The following is a 19,615-nucleotide window of genomic DNA, read 5'->3' as shown; positions in this document are numbered from 1 at the left end:
TTGACAGCAGTACCGTATTGTTTGTAGTATCTCTTCCTTCTTTTTCTAGATTGGCGGGTTGACAGAAGTACCGTATTGTTTGTAGTATCTCTTCCTTGTCTTCTTCCTGGATCACTTCAGATTTGTAGTCCAGGCTGTTGGTGGCCTGTAGGGAATAATTTTTCAGTGATGATAAGGCTCCAGGGAAATTGCAGAAATCTTTATCCATTCCTTCACTAATTTCCTTCACTTACTCACTTGGGATGTTCCTGCATGTCTGGCACAGTTCCAGCCAGGAAGCTCCAAGTTCTTGCTCTAAAATCCTGTATGTTCCATGGGGGATGACACAGTCACTGTGTAAATAAATGATGGGCAGTGTAAGTTCATAGACAGGAAAGTTCTATGACACACATGTGGTTCAGTGGTAGGGGCAGGGCGTCACAGGAAGTCTCCCTGAACACGTGAAGTTGGAGGTTAGACTGGAATGATGACAAACTCTATGAGGGTCACAGAGTTGGGGACATGGTAGCAAAGGGCCGGAGGCAGGGATGAGCAAATTTGGCAAAGGCAGGCTGGCAGGCTCTCTCCTGCCTTCTTCACCAGCTACAGAGAGAGACTCCATGGCACTCGTGGGGAGTCCCTCTCTCGCAGACTCCATTCTTTAACATCACTGTCTCCCAAACCATGGATGTGTGGGGCTTGGCGGGCCCTGCTGCCCATGTGGCCCTACCTTCTGTCCTGGCCCGAGGCCCCTCCTGTCCTGTGCAGGCCCGTCCATTGTATACTCTCTCCCTCTCTCCTATGTTTTAAACACTGATGCACATCAGCACTGGCTTCCTTCTTTGTATTGGGCCAAGTTTTTATTGTTTTAAAATTGAGAATAAGCTCCGAGTCAGGATCCAATAGATTGAGTAATGAAAGGGTCTGTCTTCTGCTCCTTTATGTTTTGTGCTAATTTAGCAGCATTTGGAGGACCTTGGTCTCTTTCTTGGATGATAAATATTTTCTAAAATCCTCAGATTTGTTCTTCCCTCCCCACGATTCTTGAGGAGGAAGGGGCAGGGAGTTCCCAGGGAGTTCTGATCTCTTCTGGGAGGCTCTGGGAAGGCATTCGGAGGCCTTTCTTATTTCTACTGAGTGGGAATGATTGTGTTTTGTGAACCTGGTCAAAGTTTCCTCTTACTTGAGGCAGGTCCTGTGGGCTGGTTCTGTCTGTTGCTTCATTAACGGAGCTGTCTGGCACAATTTTGGGAAAAGAGGAGAGTCCTTGCAGGGATTTAGCAACATTGAACATCCCATTTGTTGTAATACATGAAGTTTTTCCTCTGAAAAGTTTCAACAGATAGCTATTGGTAAAACTTCAGAGTAGACACTGGTCAACATATGTTCATTCTGTTTTTTTTTCTGACTAGAAGAAAAAAAAAACAAATTAATGTGTGAGTAGAATAGGTATTTGTGGGACTGTGCAGAGGCCTGGACCAGGCGTCTCCTGGAAGATGCTACCTGCTGTGTACAGTGTCTAATCCTGGAGGAAGCTCACCCTGGGCTGTGTCCCTGACCCTGTAACTCCATCATTAGGCTGGAGTTTATGGTCCCTTTAATCCAAAGTGCCTGGGGTTAAACACAAGCAACACCCTCACCCCCGACTTACTCTCTGGAGCTCTTACCACTGGGCCCTCACCCCCAACTCACTCTCTGGAGCTCTTACCATTGGGCCCTCACCCCCGACTCACTCTCTGGAGCTCTTACCTCCTGGCCCTCACCCCCGACTCACTCTCTGGAGCTCTTACCCCCGGGCCCTCACCCCCGACTCACTCTCTGGAGCTCTTACCACTGGGCCCTCACCTTGCTCATTTTGTTGTTCTACCTGGGGGTTCTCGGTACATTGCTGGTCTCTCATTAAACATTCACTACATGGAAATGGAACTCTGGCTTCTCTCCTGACTTTAAATCAAATAGCACTGTTCAGTTTTATGAAGGCCACATACCATGCAAAGAGCATCTGTATCTGAGCAAGGTACTGCACTTCTTTTGCAGGTAAATGTGGGACTGTGAAAGTTATAGGTGGGGTGAGGGCTTGAATCCAAACCTAGGTCTTTGAACGCCACCTGTGCGATGCTCCAGTCTTGTGCCGCTGTTGTTTGAGTTTATTATAATTTAACTGTTCTTAGTAAAATCATTGCTTGATGATGAGTTACCTTTCTCCCTACTAGGACTTTTGTAAATATTCTTGAAGCCTAATTTCAGAATTGACATCGATCTCTGCAAAATACTTCTCACTGGTTTTGGCCACGTATTTTGACTTTTAAGGGTGTTTTTAACCCTGACTCTACTTTGCAAAGTATCCTTTGTCCCTCTCAACTTTGTCAGTTACCAAGGAGATGAGAGTATCTCCTGTATTTTTGCTCACGTTGTTAGTGTAGAAAGATGACTGTGGCCCAGGAAGGTACAATGAACTCCTGCTTATCAGTTAGTTTGGGTTCTTAAGTCAGTCACACCTTGTCTATCTGGGTGACTTGGTAACTTATCAGCCTAATAATTTTGTCATCAAAAGAAAATGACTTTGTATTACAGAAATCATTTATAGTGACTATCGACATGGTTTCCAGGAACTGTCTTCTTCAAGTGGGTGCACATCTTCTGTTAGACAGTCTGTGATCAGAATTCCTCCAGGACTGATGTTATTATCTGTCAGGAATGTCCACAGGCATTTTAAAAAGTAAAATGTAGGCAATTTTCATTTCTTCTGTGACTTCTTAGGAACTGTAGACGGTAGAAGTGTTTCCCTGTCTGGAACGTGGAAGGAGAGGGAACTGGCCACGGAGACAGATGGGTGTTGGAGGGGGGTCCAGACAGTAGCCGTGGCCTTGCTGAAACTGCAACCAGCTGTAGTCCTGTCTCTGGGCCGGGGAGCCTGTAAGTGCCACCCTGGGGCCACTGCCAGGACACAGCCCAGTGCAGGGTGGGGCAGAGGGCAGATGGATGCTCACCACGTACTTTTTAGACACCATGTTTTCTCTTTCCAAGGCAAAGTTTGTTCCTTTTTGGGGTATAAAAACAAAGACAGAATTAATTAGCCCTCTTATTTTCTTAAGTGTAATCGGCATTCTCAATCAATTATTCATACTCATCTTTTCCTTTAAGTATTCTGTGAGTCAAAACGGGGTTCTTGCTGCCAGTTCCCGACAGGCGTATCAGCAGTAACAGCCGGTACTGAGCCCTTAGGTGCACCGTGACTTGCGTGGAGTTTTGACGTCTTATTTAATCCTCTCAACCACCCTGTGGAGTCCTCTGGGTTTTACTGTCACCGCTTTTGAGTTGTATAGTCTCAGGTGGCTCCCAAGAGGTCACGGAGTGAGAGCCGGAGTTTGGATCCTCAGACACAGTGTGGTGTCTTCCTTCTAGATGTCCTCACGGGTTTGTCCTGTTATCTCGTGCTCATCTCTTATTTTCACCTTTTTATCCATGAGCAGATCTGAGCTTAAATGAGTCCCCAGGAGCAGAGAGCCACCCTACTCCTCTCTGAAATGCGCAGTGTCTATTTTTTATTATCTGTCCTGATTTCACTTGCTTGGCTTATGCACTAACTTGGCAGAGTCCCTCTGCCCTGATAATTCCAGAGTTTCCTTTCTGGTCATAGCTGGGCCGAGAGCACCGTCCCTCCCTGCTCTTCTGAGTCTGCAGTGATCAGCTGGGCAACATTGAGACCATTTCTCGGGCTCTGCTCCGAATGCAATTAGGGTTTTGGCAGATGTCCAGTAAACAAGCTCCTGCTAAAAATGCAAATGCTTCTCTTAAGGGTCAGTGCCATTTGAAACCAGATAAATACCTGGATAGCTATCTAAGTGGTGGAGGGTGGGGGTGTCTGCTCTGGTCCCTGGGCCCCACAGCTTTCCAGGCCAAATGTTCAGGCACGTGAAAGGCTGAGTCATCTTGACATCTGTCCTGTTGAAAATGTGCAGTGTTAGTGAAAGGTGCCTGTTTCACTTTGAATAAGAAGAATGTGTTATATTTCCAGCCAAGCAAAACTGAGTGTTATCTTTAGTTCTTTATAAACTTTGGATTAATATAAGGGTACTTATGATTGGGTTATACTGTGTGTGTTTGTTAGGTAACATCCAAGTTGTTAGTCCTTCACCCAGGAGGGGAGCCCTAGACCCCACATTGTGTCCATTAGGTGGGAGTTTACCGAGCTACCTCCCCTTCCCCCCACCATCTTGGGGGCAGTGGCAGTGAGGAAAATGTCACCAGGGTGTCCTTGCACCATGTGGGACTATAGCTGTTCATCTGCTAGTTTCAAATTATTGAGAACACGAAATCCTTGCTTTTCTGTTCGTGGACACTCTACTGAGGAGAATGCTCCAGCTCCATCCAGGTAAATACAAAAGATGTAAAGTCTCCGTCTTTATATGGCTGAATAATATTCCATGGTACATATGTACAGAGTTTAGTAGTCCATCCATGGGTTGATGGGCACTTAGATTGATTCCACATCTTGGAAATTGTGAATTGAGCTGCAGCAAACATTCAAGTGCAAATGTCCTAATGGTAAAATGATGTTCTTTTGCGTAGGTACTTAGTAATGGGATTGAGGGATCAAATGGAGGGTCTACTTTTAGCTCTTGGAGGATTGTCCATACTCTTTCCATAGAGGGTGTATTAGTTTGCAGTCCCACCAGCAGTGTAAAAGTGTTCCCTTCTCTCCATATCCACATCGGCATTGGGACTTTGTGACATGGCTAGTCTCACTGGTGCTAGGTGGCATCTCACAGTGGCTTTGATTTGCATTTCTCTGATGATTAGGGATGATGAGCATTTTCCCATGTGTCTGTTGGCCATTTGTCTGTCTTCTTGGGAGAAAATTTTGTTCACATCTCCCTTCTCCATCTCTCTCCCACCTGCTTTCAAAGTGGTGCTTTTGAAACAGGAAAATTAGAGTGTAATAAGACTTCGGAAAGAGAGCTAGCACAAATTGGAAAACCTCAGAAAAAGAGTGGAAGAAAACATGGTATCGGGGCTCTTATCTTGGGTGCTGTGAGCGTGGGGCTGCTGCATGGCCAGAGTGGGATTCCCTCCTTGTGTTACAAAAAGAGACACAAGAAACTTCAGGCAAATACATTTTCCCTGGAATTAGATTTTAAGAAATGTATTGAACATGGTCTTGCACGTGGGACCACTGTGTGATGCACCAAGAAGGAGACCAGACTTTCACTGGGCTGGTTTGGGTTGGTGCTTAAGAAAAGGCAGAAACAACTCCACCGCAGCTGGGTGTGGATCTGCCTCATTTTCATGGACATTTCATGCAGCTGCTCATTTTATGGAACTGATCAAAGAGGGGCTGCTCTAAAAATGCAAAGGCGAGATGCCTGTGTCTCCTCCTGAGAGCTCCCTCTCCTCCAGAGAAAGAATGTTTGAAATCAGTGGCAGAAAGGAAATGCAATCAGGGTGTGCCTACACCATGCACGTCCCGTGTGAAAGAAGGGCCTTTTGGTAAATTAGTTCTGAAAACAGTTAACTTTCTTTCTTAAAGATTCAAAATGCACATTGACAGACTAGAGTATTTTAGCCAGCTTTGATGATTAATTTTGCATGCAACAGGCTAGGCCTCAGTACTCAGATCTTTGGTCAAATATTATTCTAAACATCCCTGTAAAAGTTTATTTATTTATTTATTTTTTTAAAGACAGAGTCTCATTTTGTCACCCTGGGTAGAGTGCTGTGGCATCACAGCTCACAGCAACCTCCAACTCCTGGGCTTAGGTGATTCTCTTCCCTCAGCCTCCCAAGTAGCTGAGACTGCAGGCACCCACCACAATGCCTAGCTATTTTTTTAGACGAGATTAATAGTTAAATTGGTGGACTTTAAGTAAAGCAGATGGTCCCCCATAATGTGAGTGGGCCCTATTCAATTAGTTGAAGGCCTTGAGAGAAAAAAAACACTGACATTCCCCAAGGAAAGGTAATCCTGCCTTTAGATGGGTTCAAACTCAGGCTGCAATGTCAGCTCCTCACTGGATCTCCGGCCTGATGACCACCGTGCAGATTTGTGGCTTGCCAATCCCATAATGGCCTGAGCCAATCCCTTAAAATAAACCTGTCTGTGAATGTGTGTCTAAGTCACATGTCATTAACAATAGGGCTATGTTCTGAGAGGTGATTATTGGGTTATTTTGTTTGCTCCTCACAGAGCACAGCACTCACACAATCCTGGATGGGGCAGCCTGCTGCACCCCTGGTCCATCGGGTGGCGCCCTGCTCCTGGGCCGTGCACCTGCACAGCTTGTTACTGCACTGGGTTCTGCGGGCAGTTGTAACACAGCGTCAGTGTTTGTGGATCTAGATGTATGAAAGGTAAATTACTCTGTGGAAGGTAGGAAATGGTGCACCTGTCAAGGCGCTTACTGTGAATGGAGCTTGCAGGGCAGGAAGTTGCTGGGTGAGTGGTGAGTCGGAAGGCCCGGGACATTCTGTGCTCTGTGCAGACTTTATGCATGCTGTCCACTTAGGCTGTGCTAACTTTATCTTTCCCTCCTTCCATGATAAATTAACTTCCGCTTACTGTACCTTTTTTACTTTATCAACTTTTAATTTTTTAAAACTTTTAAACTCTTTTGTAAAAACACTTAAAATTCAAAACAACTATACAGACATATTTTCTTTCTTTATAGCCTTATTCTATATACTTTCTTCTATTTTAAAATTTTTTTACTTTTTAAAACATCCTTACATGTTTTTTGTTAAAAACTTGGATACAAGTGCACATGTTAGCCTAACTCTACACAGGGAAGGACTGTCAACATCGCTGCCTTCCGCCTCCACTGAAGGGCTGCAGGGGCAGGAACAGCCTGGAGCTGGCATTTTCTATAGTGACCCCTTCTTCTGCAAGACTCCTGGAGGACCTGCTGGAGGCTTTTTTATAGTTAACTTTTGGAAATATAGGTAGAAGGGGGACAGTCTAAAATAATGGTAAAAGTATAGGACAGTAAATACATGTGCTAGCAACTGCCATTTATTGTCACTGTCACATGGGAAGTATGGTGCATAACTGTGTGTGCTGGGGGGTCTCACTGCTGGCCGGGCAGCAGACACACCAGTCATGGATTTGGTTACAAACTTATGACAGCTCCCTTGTCACTAGGGGACAGGATTTCTTCCGTTTGATATAAGTGTATGGAATCACCATTATGTGTGTGGTTTGTCCTCGTATACTGCATGTTAAAGTTTGAGTCAGCCAAGGACCAAATATACAAGGGTGCTCTCATAAACTGATTGGACTGTATTTTTACTGTACATTTTCTCTGTTTAGATGTGTTTAGATACGCAAATGCTTACCATGTTCTACAGCTGCCTGTGACATCAGTACAGTGACACACCTGCAGGTCATGCCACATAGCCCAGCTGTGAGGTCGGCTGTCCCACCCGGGTCTGTGTGTGAACCGTCCACCTGGTGTATGTTCAGCGGGACACGTAGCTGAGTGATGCATGGCTGTCTTTACACACACACACACACACACACACACACACACACACTAGTGGTTCTCTTTTCTGGAGCACCCTGACTAACACACCATTCTATCTCAATATTTTTTTTTTTTTTTGGCATTTTTTGGTGTATGAAATCATCTGGTGGCTTCTCCCTGCCCCCAGCGCTCTAGTAAGTACACAGTTGCTCCTGTTCGTAAGGGTTTGTGGTCTCAGGCCTCAGCCGGCCTGCAGTTTCACGGTGGTCATACCTATCGAGGGTATAAACATGGACTGGGAAGTATGGTTTTTGTTTTATTTTGCTTTGCATTTTGATATTTTACAAAGGTCATTAACTGAAAGTCACACTGAGTGAAGAGGCACCTCGGAGTCTTTGACTGTGGTCAGCAATGCCAATAAACTAGACAGTGATACAAACTGGCCCTAGTGCCTCCTGAGTTTACTTTTTCTTTGAAAATAAATAACAATTCGGTAATGCTTTTTTCAATCTGGAAATTGAGGAGGCAAAATATATCAATTCTACGCTGACACCAGTGAAAAGTGGAAGCTGATAAACTGAAAGCAAAGGGTGAGGCAAGGGAGACCCAGGAGTAACTAGGAGGACGTGTCAGGAGCGAGGTGGGTGGGTGAGCATCTGGGGTGAGCCCTGCAGACGGCAGAGGAACACGGGATTTTGGAACAATGCTCTCAATCTCCCAAACAAGGGCAGGTTGCATGGAAGTCAGAGAATGATGTGCACATTTCACAGCCATTTCCACTCAAAGCATTGAAAATAGAACCACGGTCTGGCTCCATGCACGCTCTGGTCAGTCTCCAGCGGGCTGGGAAACCTGCTGTCTAGTGACTCCCAGTGAGGAAGCTCTGGGTCTGAAGCCCAGGAGACTCTGAGTTCTCTCACTTCTAGTCTCTGCCCTTTGAAACAGGTCCTGTCTAGTGCCCTCACCATTGCTCTGTCTGGAAGGTGTGATCCAGAAATCCTTCAACTCCTGCTGACATTTCCTAAGGATGAAACATCTTGGTTTGCAGTGAAGGAACTCTGTGGTCTGCCAGGGTCCAAAGTGCTTCCTCTGATTGTGCTGATGAGCCGAAACCTGAATGTGCGGACTTTCATTTACAAGGTACAGAGGGTCGTAGGTGGGGCTGCCTGACTTTCTGCAGAGCAGAGGCCATGGCGTCTTTGTGAGGAGGACAGCAGGACAGCAGGAGACTGTGCCCTGTGCCACTGTGCAGCAGCCTCAGTCTGGCCCCGATGTCTCCTATTTGCTGACCTTGGGGTGGAACTCAGGGAGGCTTTGCTAGAATAAAGGGGTGTTCAGAGACGTTCAGAAGGCTGTTGGAGGTAGCCCCACTGGGACATTTGGTGCAGAGTTGGTGGCCGTCTCCATGCTCCACACCACCACCAGCCCTGGTGCCAGGTGTTCCCGCCTCATTACAGGCCCCTTCCTGGAGTGCGTCTGGGAAGGCTGGGACTGCGTGTACCCACCCTGAGTTTCTAAGGGCAGGTTCTCCTCATGCCCCACCATGGCCCTAGACCTGTCCTAGTCCTGTGGAGCACCCAGCTCCACCTGCCCACTCCCCTAGAAGGTTTTGGGGGGACAGCATGGCAGCCCGCATTTCTTGCATGTACCAGGTGTTTACCTGCACCCCATTTTCCCCAACGCAGCTGTGTGAGGGTGTGGAGGGGTTGGAGGAATTAAAGATAGTAACGTCTGATGGAAAGAGTTGACAGTGGAAGGCAGGTAGGAGCTGGGAAGCCTGAGTCCAGCTTTCTCTAGATGGCCCTGCGTGGGGACAGCCCAGTTCCCAGCCTTGGCCTCTTGCTTGGGCCTGCCCCTTCCAGAATTTTGTCCTCCTGGACGCCCCTGTTTGGATCCTTACTTACATTTCTTGAAACTTCACTTCCTACCCTTAGGAACTGGTTTTGCTCCAAGTTCCATAGATTTTCCTTTATGGATGTCTCTCCCAACATCTGGGATAATCAGTGGGTTTGCAGTATGGCAAGGTGGCTGGAGGACTCCAAGTGTTGCGTTGGGGACAGGGTTTGCAGTATGGCAAGGTGGCTGGAGGACTCCAAGTGTCGCGTTGGGGACAGGGTACACTCACATTCCAGCCACGGATAGTCTTCTGCCTTCTGTTACCCCAAGAATCCAGTGGGTAAATGTTAATTCTCTCTTCTGCTTCCTCTCTCTCTCTCTCTCTTTCTCTCTCTCTCTCTCTCTCACACACACACACACACACACACACACACACAAACACATACAAACATCCCAAGAACAAATATTCATTTTCAGGACAAACACTTTTTAAACTCATAAAGGAGGATAAACATTTAAGTAATTTGCAGGCCCACCTCTGTCCCAGCAGAGTTAACACTTCCAGCTGACGTGAAGAAGTCTTGTTCTCTGTTTGTTCATGGTTAGCCTCTCTGATAACATCACAGCACATCTTTGGGGAAACAGAGCTCCAGATATTTTAGTGGCCACTGTTACAAGCCCACAGGCCACCCACTGAAAATTAGTGCATGGGGCCCCCATAATTACTGTGACAAGAGCCCTCGTCCATGCCAGGCTTCCTCTGGGGTATGAGATAGTAGGTTGGATTCGGTCTCCCAGACACAATGGAAGTGACCCCACTGTGAATAACAACAGGTGTACCCATGAAACGCCTCCTTCTTGCACGAATGCGGATTAGACATAGACATTGCTCAGAGATGGTGGAGCAGTCCCACCTCACAGGGACAGGCCACCATGTGGGGAGTAGAGAGCAGCTGCACTCACTTCCAAGGCCACATCTTTTTTGTCTCATTTGGCTGACAGTCTCATTCGGCCACATCTTTTTTGTCTCATTTTCCTTCAGCTTTCTGCAAAATGTGATTTGTTGTATTAAGTCAACGTGTTCATTTGTTCTGTTGGTGCTGCTGCTGAAGCCACCCTGAGTTGGGGGTCACTGCATGCCATGTCTAAAGGGCAGCCATAATTAGAGAGGATGTTTGCCTCAAAAAGTGTCAAAAGCTATGCACCATTTCTCCAGCTTGAGGCGTCTCTGTAGTCTGAATGGACAGAGCCACGTCATTATTAGCAAAGTGCACTTGGGAAGGATGGGGCTGTGATCCTGGGGCCCTGAGTCAGCAGCCCAGAGCCAGCTGCTAAGTGGCAGAAGCAGAGCCCTAATGAGCAGAAATCAGAAGCCGGGACAGTGGGTTCCTCCACCCAAGGATATGAGTGACAACGGGAAGAGGCCCACTGTGGTATTTCCCACCCTGCTCGAAAAGCCGGTGTTTGCTCATGTATCCATTCTTCCACAGATCCTCACTGAGCAACTCATATTTCCAGATGCTGCTCTATCCCTGGTACCTACATGAATGATCATGGCAGGAAGAACCCTTCTCTCTGTGGAATTTATAGTCTGGACCTGAGAATTTTCAAATAACAAGTAAAATACAGGGTATAAGAGATGGTGAAACCTGTTTCAAAGGGCACTGATATTTTTAAAGGACTTGAGTTAAATTCAGAGCCCTGAATCTTTCTAACTGTGAGAAAGGCCTTTCTTGAGTTGTCTCAGGCCACAGTCATTCTATCCACAAAATGAGCAGTGTAAGGCACAGACGGTGGTGAGTGTTACGGGTACCGTGAAGCGGCAGAGAACTCCAAGTTGCTTCACACACAAGCCTTGCTTTATTTTGAGCCTCTTTTCAAATTTCCACCTTGGTCACCTGGAAGATACAAAGGAATATTTTGAAAATGATTTGAATTTTAACCATAGATCACCTGTGTTTCATGTTTACATTTTGACAACTCTGGTAAAATTTAGTGTGCCCCCAAAGCCTTAACTACGTACACTCAATAAAGAAGATTTCTATATTTATCTTCTATAAAGAAGATGTCTCTGAATTGGAAGAGAGAATAAAATCTGATGGCCAAGTTCTCATTGCTCAGAAGAGGCTTGTGGGAGTGAAGACACAGTGCTGGTTACTTCACGCAGTTTTCGTTTTGTTTTGTTTGTTTCCTTTCAGACTCTGATACCTTCAGAAGCGAATGGTCTGCTCCGCTCCCTCCTGGATGTGGTTTCCAGCCTCAGCTTTGTGCTCGCCAGAGGCCAGCATGTCTTTGAATACCTTCCCGAATTCCTTCAGGCATTTCAAATCACCGCCATACTAGATATGCCTGACTTCCAACTGGTGTGTGTTTGATCTTTGTCACGGGGGAACTTGCTCTTTCTGTGTATTTGTTCCTTTTGGCCATTATTTATCTCCCCACACCTAAAATTTGCATTAGGCAACAAAATGCAGGACTTTTTGTATCTCTGGTGGCAACAGCATGAAGAAGACTAAGTCTTGGTTTCTCCCTAACAACTGGATCCCAGGGACATTGTTGATCCACCAAGGGTGAGACTGGGATAGTTCATGCATTGTGTACAAAGTAAAAAATTACTAACTCAGTTATTAGCACAAATGAGATTTATTTCAAGGGCCTATTTAACTTAATTCAGAAAGCAAATTGCTTCTTAAGACCTTAAAACCTTTACATACATATAAATAATTGGCTTACAAATTATAGATCATTTGCGAATGATCTTACAAATGCGCATACAAACTTGAATTAGGTTACTGGATTGATATTAGTTTTTGCCTGAACTTTCTTTGCCTGGGATGGAACCAGCTGGCCACAGATGAGGAGAGTATGGGATTATCTAGGGTTGGAGGTGCAGGATGACCTGGATAGTAGTCATGTCCTCAGAGTCAGAATGTCAGCAAGCTGATGGACAGTTTAGATAGCTGTCAAATATTCGGGTAACTTGGCAGTATAGACATATATTAAAATTATTGATTGGCCTGAGTTAATGATATTTTATGGATTAATAATTTATTACTAGATAAACAATAAGAACTTGTGTGTGTGACATTTGTCTTTTTACCAGGTGTGCTGATTAGAAAAATCACTACAAAGATTTTTAGAAAAATCTTAGAAAACTCTAATTCAGAATTTTCTTTCTTTTGATGTGTCAAATATCTTGTACATTCAATTGTAGAAGGGTCTCAACTTTCAAAAGTGTGGGAAGGAATTGTTTTGAGTCACTATGAAGTTGCAATTTATTTTTAAATTTTTTTCAGGTAGCACAAAATATCCAGGCCAGACGTTCAGTCTTCCAGTCTTTCCAGCCTGTGCTGAAGATGGTTTGCAAGGACCAAGCATCATTTCTTAGCAATTCTAACATGTTCATCAATTTGCCCAGAGTTAACGAACTCTTGGAAGGGGACAAAGAAAAATTCAACATTCCTGAAGATTCGAGTAAGACAGCAGTAATCTCTCTGTGCCCTACTTGATACCAGATATCCCGTCTGTGTTGTTGGCTGGTACACAGTGGAATAGATTCTTCTGCCTCCGTCTTTTCACTTTTATCCTTCATCTTTAATACGGTCCCCAAATATTCAAATGGCAATTAGCTTCAGAAGGTCCTAGTGCCTTGGAGCACAGGTTAATTCTCCTGCCTTGTCACCAAGGAACTGTGCTGGAAACATCTAAGACCCCTAAAACTCTAGCCCCTTTGGTTTTCTAGGCTAACCAGACTTGGTGAAAGGCACCCTTAGGGTCCTTGCAAAATGGCCACATCATGAAGCAAAGAAAACTATCTGTGGCCTCCTCCAAATTTGCTGTCCATAAAGCTCAGGTGCAAATGAATGTTGATTGATAGGTGATTTTCTGGCCCCATTTTAAGTGAATAATTTTTTTTCTTTTTTTGAGACAATCTTATTTTGTCACCCTTGGTAGAGGGCTGGGGCGACACAGCTCATAGCAACCCCAAACTCTTGGGTTTAAGCCATTCTGTTGCCTCAGCCTCCTAAGTTGCTGGGACTACAGGCACCCGCCACAACCCCTAGCTATTTTTGTTGTAGTTGCCACTGTTGTTTTAGATGACAGGGGGCCGGGTTCAAACCCATCACCCTTGGTATATGGGGCCAGCGCTGCCTAGTGAACAAATTTTTATTAGAAAGTCGGACAAAACACTGGTGAGGGTTTGGGGTTCAGACAGCTCAGCTCCCCCACTGGGGGTTCAGACAGCTCAGCTCCCCCACTGGGGTTTTCTAGGCCTATTATTTTAAGTGTCTGAATCATATTCGTCTCATCTATGATGAGGACACAGTAGAACCCTGCTCAGAGCCCTGTGAGGTGCAGTGCCAGTGCAGCTTAGCACGATGGATTGGATGTGTCTGAGTGTGTTATTCAGTAGTTCTCTATACTGCAAGACGGGTCACCCATCCTTGGTAGCTTAAGACAACATATATTTACCGTGTTATAGTTTCTGTGGGTCAGCATTTAGGGTCCTGGTCCTCTGCTTTGGGTCTTACAAGGCTGTGGTGAAGGTCTGGGCCAAGGCTGGGGTCTCATAGAAGCTGAGGGAATTGTTGGTAGAATTTTTTCCCTTAAAGCTATAGAACTCAGGGGGGCCGTATCTTCAAGGCCAGCAGGAGCATCTCTCTGACTGAGGCTTCCAGTTTTTAAAGAGTTTATCTGATTGCTCAGTCCTTTGATTAACTTCAAGGAAACCAGATAAGGGACCTTATTCACATCTTCAGTCTTCTTTCACCTTGGTTGTAAAACCCCATCATGGGCATTGCATCCTCCACATTCACAGGCATAAACTCCAGGAACCCTTTCAGAATTCTGCCTGCCACACCCACGATACATCATGACACACTTTGTGTCTGGAATGGAACTGAGACAGAGGTGTTGGTGGGACTGGGGAAGGTGCTAGTGTGACTGGGGAGCAGGGGATTCTCCAAGAGTTGGAGGTATGGGGGGCATAGCCGGGTACCACGTCCTGGGGCTACCTGAGAGGCAGCCTGTCACTGGCTGGTGGATAATCAGGACAGCTGTCAAGTATCAGGTAATTTGGTAGTATAAACACACATCGAGATTACTAATATTTAATAATTTTTGTTTCTTTTTCTAGTCCTCATTTTATCTTTTTTTTTTGCTTTTGGTATTCTTGAAGATTATTGATTTGTACATATAATTCAATTATCCATTCATCTATCTGTTCATCCATCTGCCCTTCCGTCCCTCCAGCCATTCAGTTAGCAAGAAGGGACAGTTTTTACTGCTTCTCTCCTAGCTGTCATTTCAAATCGTTGTCATACATTTGACAGATAACATTAGCATCTCATTTTCCCAGTGACGTGATAGAAACTCAGAAAAGATTAAGTGACTTGCCCAAGTTCACATAGCTCACAAGTGGCAGATGTCTGGATTCATGGATTTAAATTTTTAGTTCTGTAAATATGACGATTATATCTTTTTTGCAATAAAAATATCTACTGTCTACATTAAGCTAGCAATTTAAAGAGTTAAGTTCTTAAATTACAGTAAGAGTCACCTCTGTAATTAATGCTTTGAAAATTCATTGTGTAATCATGCTCCTAATTTATATTTTAAATTGTTTCTATCAATTTTATTATCAAATAAAAATAACTTTTTTCTTTCCACATGGAGAATTGGGGAAGGTGATGTTAACAGTTAAAATCATCACAACAGGACACTTCCTACCTTGAGAATTATGCATCGCGGTATTAAAGCTAACAGAGTATTTCCATTTTAAATGTTCTCTTTTTGAGTAAAGAACTAGTTATACCAAAGTAGTCCTCACTCACTTAAAACCTCATATTTGGTCCTAACCATTACAGAAATGGAAGCTCTATCTCATCAGGTACCTGCTGGTTTAGTTAAATAAATCTTTAACTGAAACAAACTAGCATCACAACAATTATGAGAGGTACGGAGAGGAACTGTTTGAGTGAAAATAAAGCAGCTACTTATCACAAGCAGTAGGCCTAAAAGTTATTCCTAGTGAACTCACTGTGATATATAGCTATATCGAAGACAATTTGGTAGTAACTTGTAAAGCTAATTTTATTAAAAAACTTAATTCTGGTCTCAATATTATGACTCTTGACATAATAGAATTTTTTTGATTAAAAATCAGATTTTTTTTTAGCATTTTCATTTTCAAACATCTGTGTTATCATTTAGTCCTCTTACTGACATCTTCGTTTGAACTTCTGAAAATTGAAACAAGGGAAAATATTCTTGGTTTGCTTCCCAAGTTCAGAGTTATGTTAAGAAAAAAATATATTTACGCTACTCACTGAAAACCAGGTATTGTGGGTATGTTTCCTATCAACCTTGGCATTCTGTAATACTTCTTTTATTCTTTTTATGACAGCGCCGTTTTGCTTAAAGCTTTATCAGGAAATTCTACAGTTTCCAAATGGTGCATTGGTGTGGTCCTTTCTGAAGCCCATGTTACATGGAAAAATACTGTACACACCAAATACTCCGGAGATTAACAAGGTCATTCAAAAGGTAAGTTAAAATGAATTGTACTACAGAACATACATGCCTTTTACTAGGAAGATACCTTTTAAAATATTTAGCATAATTATTACATGCCTTGGATTACATGAAAGCGTTCTGTGTTAATTGCAGTTCATTTGGGCATGAGTCATTTTTTTCTCGTTTCTGTTGTTAAATGTGGATTTGCTGAGTCCTTCTTTTAGAGGACATGAAGGAGGCTGGGGGTGTTATTTAGAATAACTAATGCAGTGAACTCACAGAGCTCTGATACTGAAAGTCGAGGGCGATTAGACAGAGAGGAGGCCTGCCTGGAACAGTTCCAGGAAAACTTCAACAGAGACGCATCTGTTTGCTTGGTGCATCTGGCGACTGTGAAAGAGTCAGGCACAGGTATAGACGGATGTGTTAACAGTATTTGCTAAGTGATGCTTCCGAACTGATAGTGAGGGTTAGCTTGACCGTGTGAGAAGCTGGTCAAAGCAAGGGGCCAAAGCAGAGATTCCACAGGAGGAGCTGAGCCCTGCTGTGGCCCGTCTGTCTCCCTTCCCTCTACTGCTTCCTCCGCCTGTCTGTGTTCTGCAGGGTTTACTAGCAGGATTAAGTGATTGAGTTGTATCTTCTTTTCTTGACTGCTGGTGGCTTGTGAGCCTGGAAGTACCTTGAACGGGGACATTTTGTTGTTGTTGTTGTTGCAGTTGTTGTTGTTTAGCTGGGTGGACAGGGTTCAAACCTGCCAACCTCTGTGTATGTGGCTGGTGCCATAACCACTATGCTATGGCACCAAGCATAGAACGGGGACATTTTGCCAAGGACATGGGAATAAGTTGGTCTTTCTGTCCAACATGGTGAGAAGGTACCTGCTCTACCAATGACAAACTCTCAAGCCTCCAACAGTATTGACAACTTAAAATTTAACAGGAGCGTGTGATCAGATGGCAGTTAAGTCCTGTTGGATTGGATTTGCTTTCACGAGTTCTGAGCTCCTGCCCGGGCACTTGCTGGGTGGGGTCACAGCAGCAGTTTACTGTTAGCTCAGGGGTCACTTCTTACTTTGGCTTAGTCTGAGTGGTATTTATAACTTTCTTTTTTTTCTTTTATTATTACTTTTTTTTTTTTTTTTTTGAGACAGAGTCTCAGTCTGCCACCCTGGGCTTGAATTAAGTGCAGTGGAATCACCATAGCTCACAGCAACCTCAAACTCTTGGGCTCAAGTGATCCCCCTGCTTCAGCTTCCCAAGTAGCTGGGACTACAGGCACCTGCCACACCTGGCTAGTTTTTCTATTTTGGTAGAGATGGGTATTACTCTTGCTCAGGCTGGTCTCCATCTCCTGATCTCAAGCAATCCACCTGCCTCAGCCTCCCAGAGTGCTGAGATTATAGATGTGAGCCATCATGCCAGGCTGGTGTTTATAACTTTTAAATCTTGAGAGTGTCCTTTGGAGGCATATTTGCTAAAAGTCTGGACTCTCATGATGGAATGGCACAAATCCATACTCAGTGTCAGCCTTTCATCCAGGTGGGGACTCCAGCCCCACAGCCACCATCCCAGGCCTGGAGCCTCACTACTGCTGGGCCAATCTCCCTAGCATGTTAGGCTTTTTGGGGTCTTGGCTATTTTAGGAATTTCAGAGGAAATAAAGTTATATCACAGCTTAATTTTAGATTCAAATTTTAAAAATAGGCCATGAATTTTTTTCTTATGATTTTATGGTAGATTATTATATGTTAATCTTGTTAATAACATATATTACTATAGTATTATATACTGTGCTATGTTCTGCAGTATAATCTAAATTAGTATGATGAGTTCTGCTCTTGAAGAGCGCACCCTCCAGTGAAGAAAAGAAGACCAACAGCTGAAGCAGTAATTCAGATATAATATGACAGAAAAGACGTTGTGTGCAGCCGGGACACAGGCTGGGGGCAGCTGCTCTCCCTGGAGAGGAGAGGGGTGCAGGCCCCTGCCTGGACAGAGGGGAGGGGAAGGGACAGGCCTGAACGTGTGTTGAGAATGATGAAAATTTTGGAAGAATCACCAAAGATTTCGCTGGTTCTTGCTTGACCCCTTCTTGGATTTTACAAGCAGTAATAAGAGCTGATCTTTTTCACTTAGCTGGCTGATAACTTTGCATGCAGGTGTTCTGGTTTTGTGCTTATCTTTATGGCATTGTACCTGGGATGGATTATTCTAGCAGGCAGCCATGGGGACTATTTAGTTTTATGGAAATTGGTTCCAGTCATTAGATGCCCCGTCGGACATCCCACGCAGCTGGGACACGCCCGCAACATCATCTACAATGTCAGAGTGACCTGTGCTATAAATTATTTATACTTGGTCTTTCCGTTTCTTCCTGTTAGGTGGAACCATAAGAAGTTGCTATTTTTGGAGGAAAACAAATCTATAAAAATTGGTTATTTCACATTGTTCAACTTTAATAGTAAGGGCAGTGTTGGAAGCACAGAGTCTGGCAGGAGAAGCATGTGGGTGTCAGAGGCTGGGCTTCCTCTCCCAACTCTCATAGGCTTATTGCTTTCCCTTTGAAAGACTCTTTTCCTTCATCTGTGAAATGAAAGGCTTAAGATAGAGCTGTGATTTTCAGTCATTTGGGAGACACTCTGCATAAAGGATACATTAGAATCACTGGGCCTCTCCCTAAGCCCGCTCCCGATCTGGCCTCTGGGTTCCCCTGGCTGGGGGATGTGCCCCCACACTGTCCCTGAGCACTTTCAAGACCTAGAAAAAAAAAAGATGGCTAAAATTTCTACAGTGTTAAAAGACAAACTCAGGTACATTAACATTTTAATGAACTTTATTTGCATATTCAGCTGTACAAGAAATAAGCAGCCCCAGAGCTCAAGCAGTCAGAGGCTCCCCTGTGTGATGGGGAGGGGAGGGCCGAGAGAGAGGAACTTTTATAAAATGTTTGTGGAAGCAAGATGAAGAAAATATGATTGAGTGCTCAAGTGGAACGTCCTGATGTAGAGGTTATTGGGAGGTTTCTTATTAGTTAAGCTGAAGTGTTGTTTTACCATTTGCATGGAATTGGCTTTGGTTTGCGTACTGATGAACCCCAGTGAACTGTGGCTGTCTCAGCTCAGTGACTTCCCAATGAATTATTTTAACAGGAGTAACTTAGTTAATGCTCTGAGGGTGTCAGACTCACCATTAGTGAAAGAATTGATGTATGTCCACGTTATTAGTGCAGAGACTGTAAGATGTCAGTCTGCTCTCGTTATGGAATGCGTCAGAATTGGGTTTGGTTTTGGGCCCAGGTTGAAGTAATATTGTACTTCAGGTAGACCCAGTGTGAGCTTGGAGAGAAATTGTAAGGGCAAAAATAAATAACAGAATTGGATTACGTTCCCCCAAATAAGCAGCAGGCCAGAAACAATGCTGCAAGCAGGACCACCAGCAGGGTCTGGTCTGTACTGGCAGGGTCTGGTCTCCACCAGCAGGGTCCGGTCTGTACCAGCAGCATCTGGTCTGTACCGGCAGTGTCTAGTATGCACCAGCAGAGTCTGGTCTCTACCAGCAGGGTCTGGTCTCTACCAGCAGGGTCTGGTCTGTACCAGCAGGGTCTGGTCTCCACCAGCAGGGTCCGGTCTGTACCAGCAGTGTCTGGTCTGTACCGGCAGTGTCTAGTATGCACCAGCAGGGTCCGGTCTCTACCAGCAGGGTCTGGTCTCTACCAGCAGTGTCCAGTCTCCACCAGCAGGGTCTGGTCTGCACCAGCAGGGTCCAGTCTCCACCAACAGGGTCTGGTCTCCACCAGCAGGGTCCGGTCTGCACCAGCAGGGTCTG

General features: G+C 44.7%; 1 protein-coding gene across 1 annotated transcript in view; it reads left to right on the top strand.

The window, feature by feature from the left end:
• Nucleotides 1-19,615, top strand: part of ABCA13 (ATP binding cassette subfamily A member 13) — a 557,155-nt gene that overhangs the window by 136,843 nt on the left and 400,697 nt on the right. The window contains exons 24-27 of the mRNA XM_003797747.1: nucleotides 8,385-8,579; nucleotides 11,474-11,642; nucleotides 12,576-12,749; nucleotides 15,682-15,821. Of these exons, the coding sequence (XP_003797795.1) occupies nucleotides 8,385-8,579; nucleotides 11,474-11,642; nucleotides 12,576-12,749; nucleotides 15,682-15,821 (678 nt within the window). The remainder of the gene's footprint in view (nucleotides 1-8,384; nucleotides 8,580-11,473; nucleotides 11,643-12,575; nucleotides 12,750-15,681; nucleotides 15,822-19,615) is intronic.

This window comes from Otolemur garnettii, unplaced genomic scaffold (assembly GCF_000181295.1).
Source record: "Otolemur garnettii isolate 467f Iridium unplaced genomic scaffold, OtoGar3 scaffold00123, whole genome shotgun sequence".
NCBI lineage: Eukaryota > Metazoa > Chordata > Mammalia > Primates > Galagidae > Otolemur > Otolemur garnettii.
The sequence above is the reverse complement of the archived record's forward strand: the minus strand, read 5'-3'. Positions and strand labels throughout refer to the sequence as shown.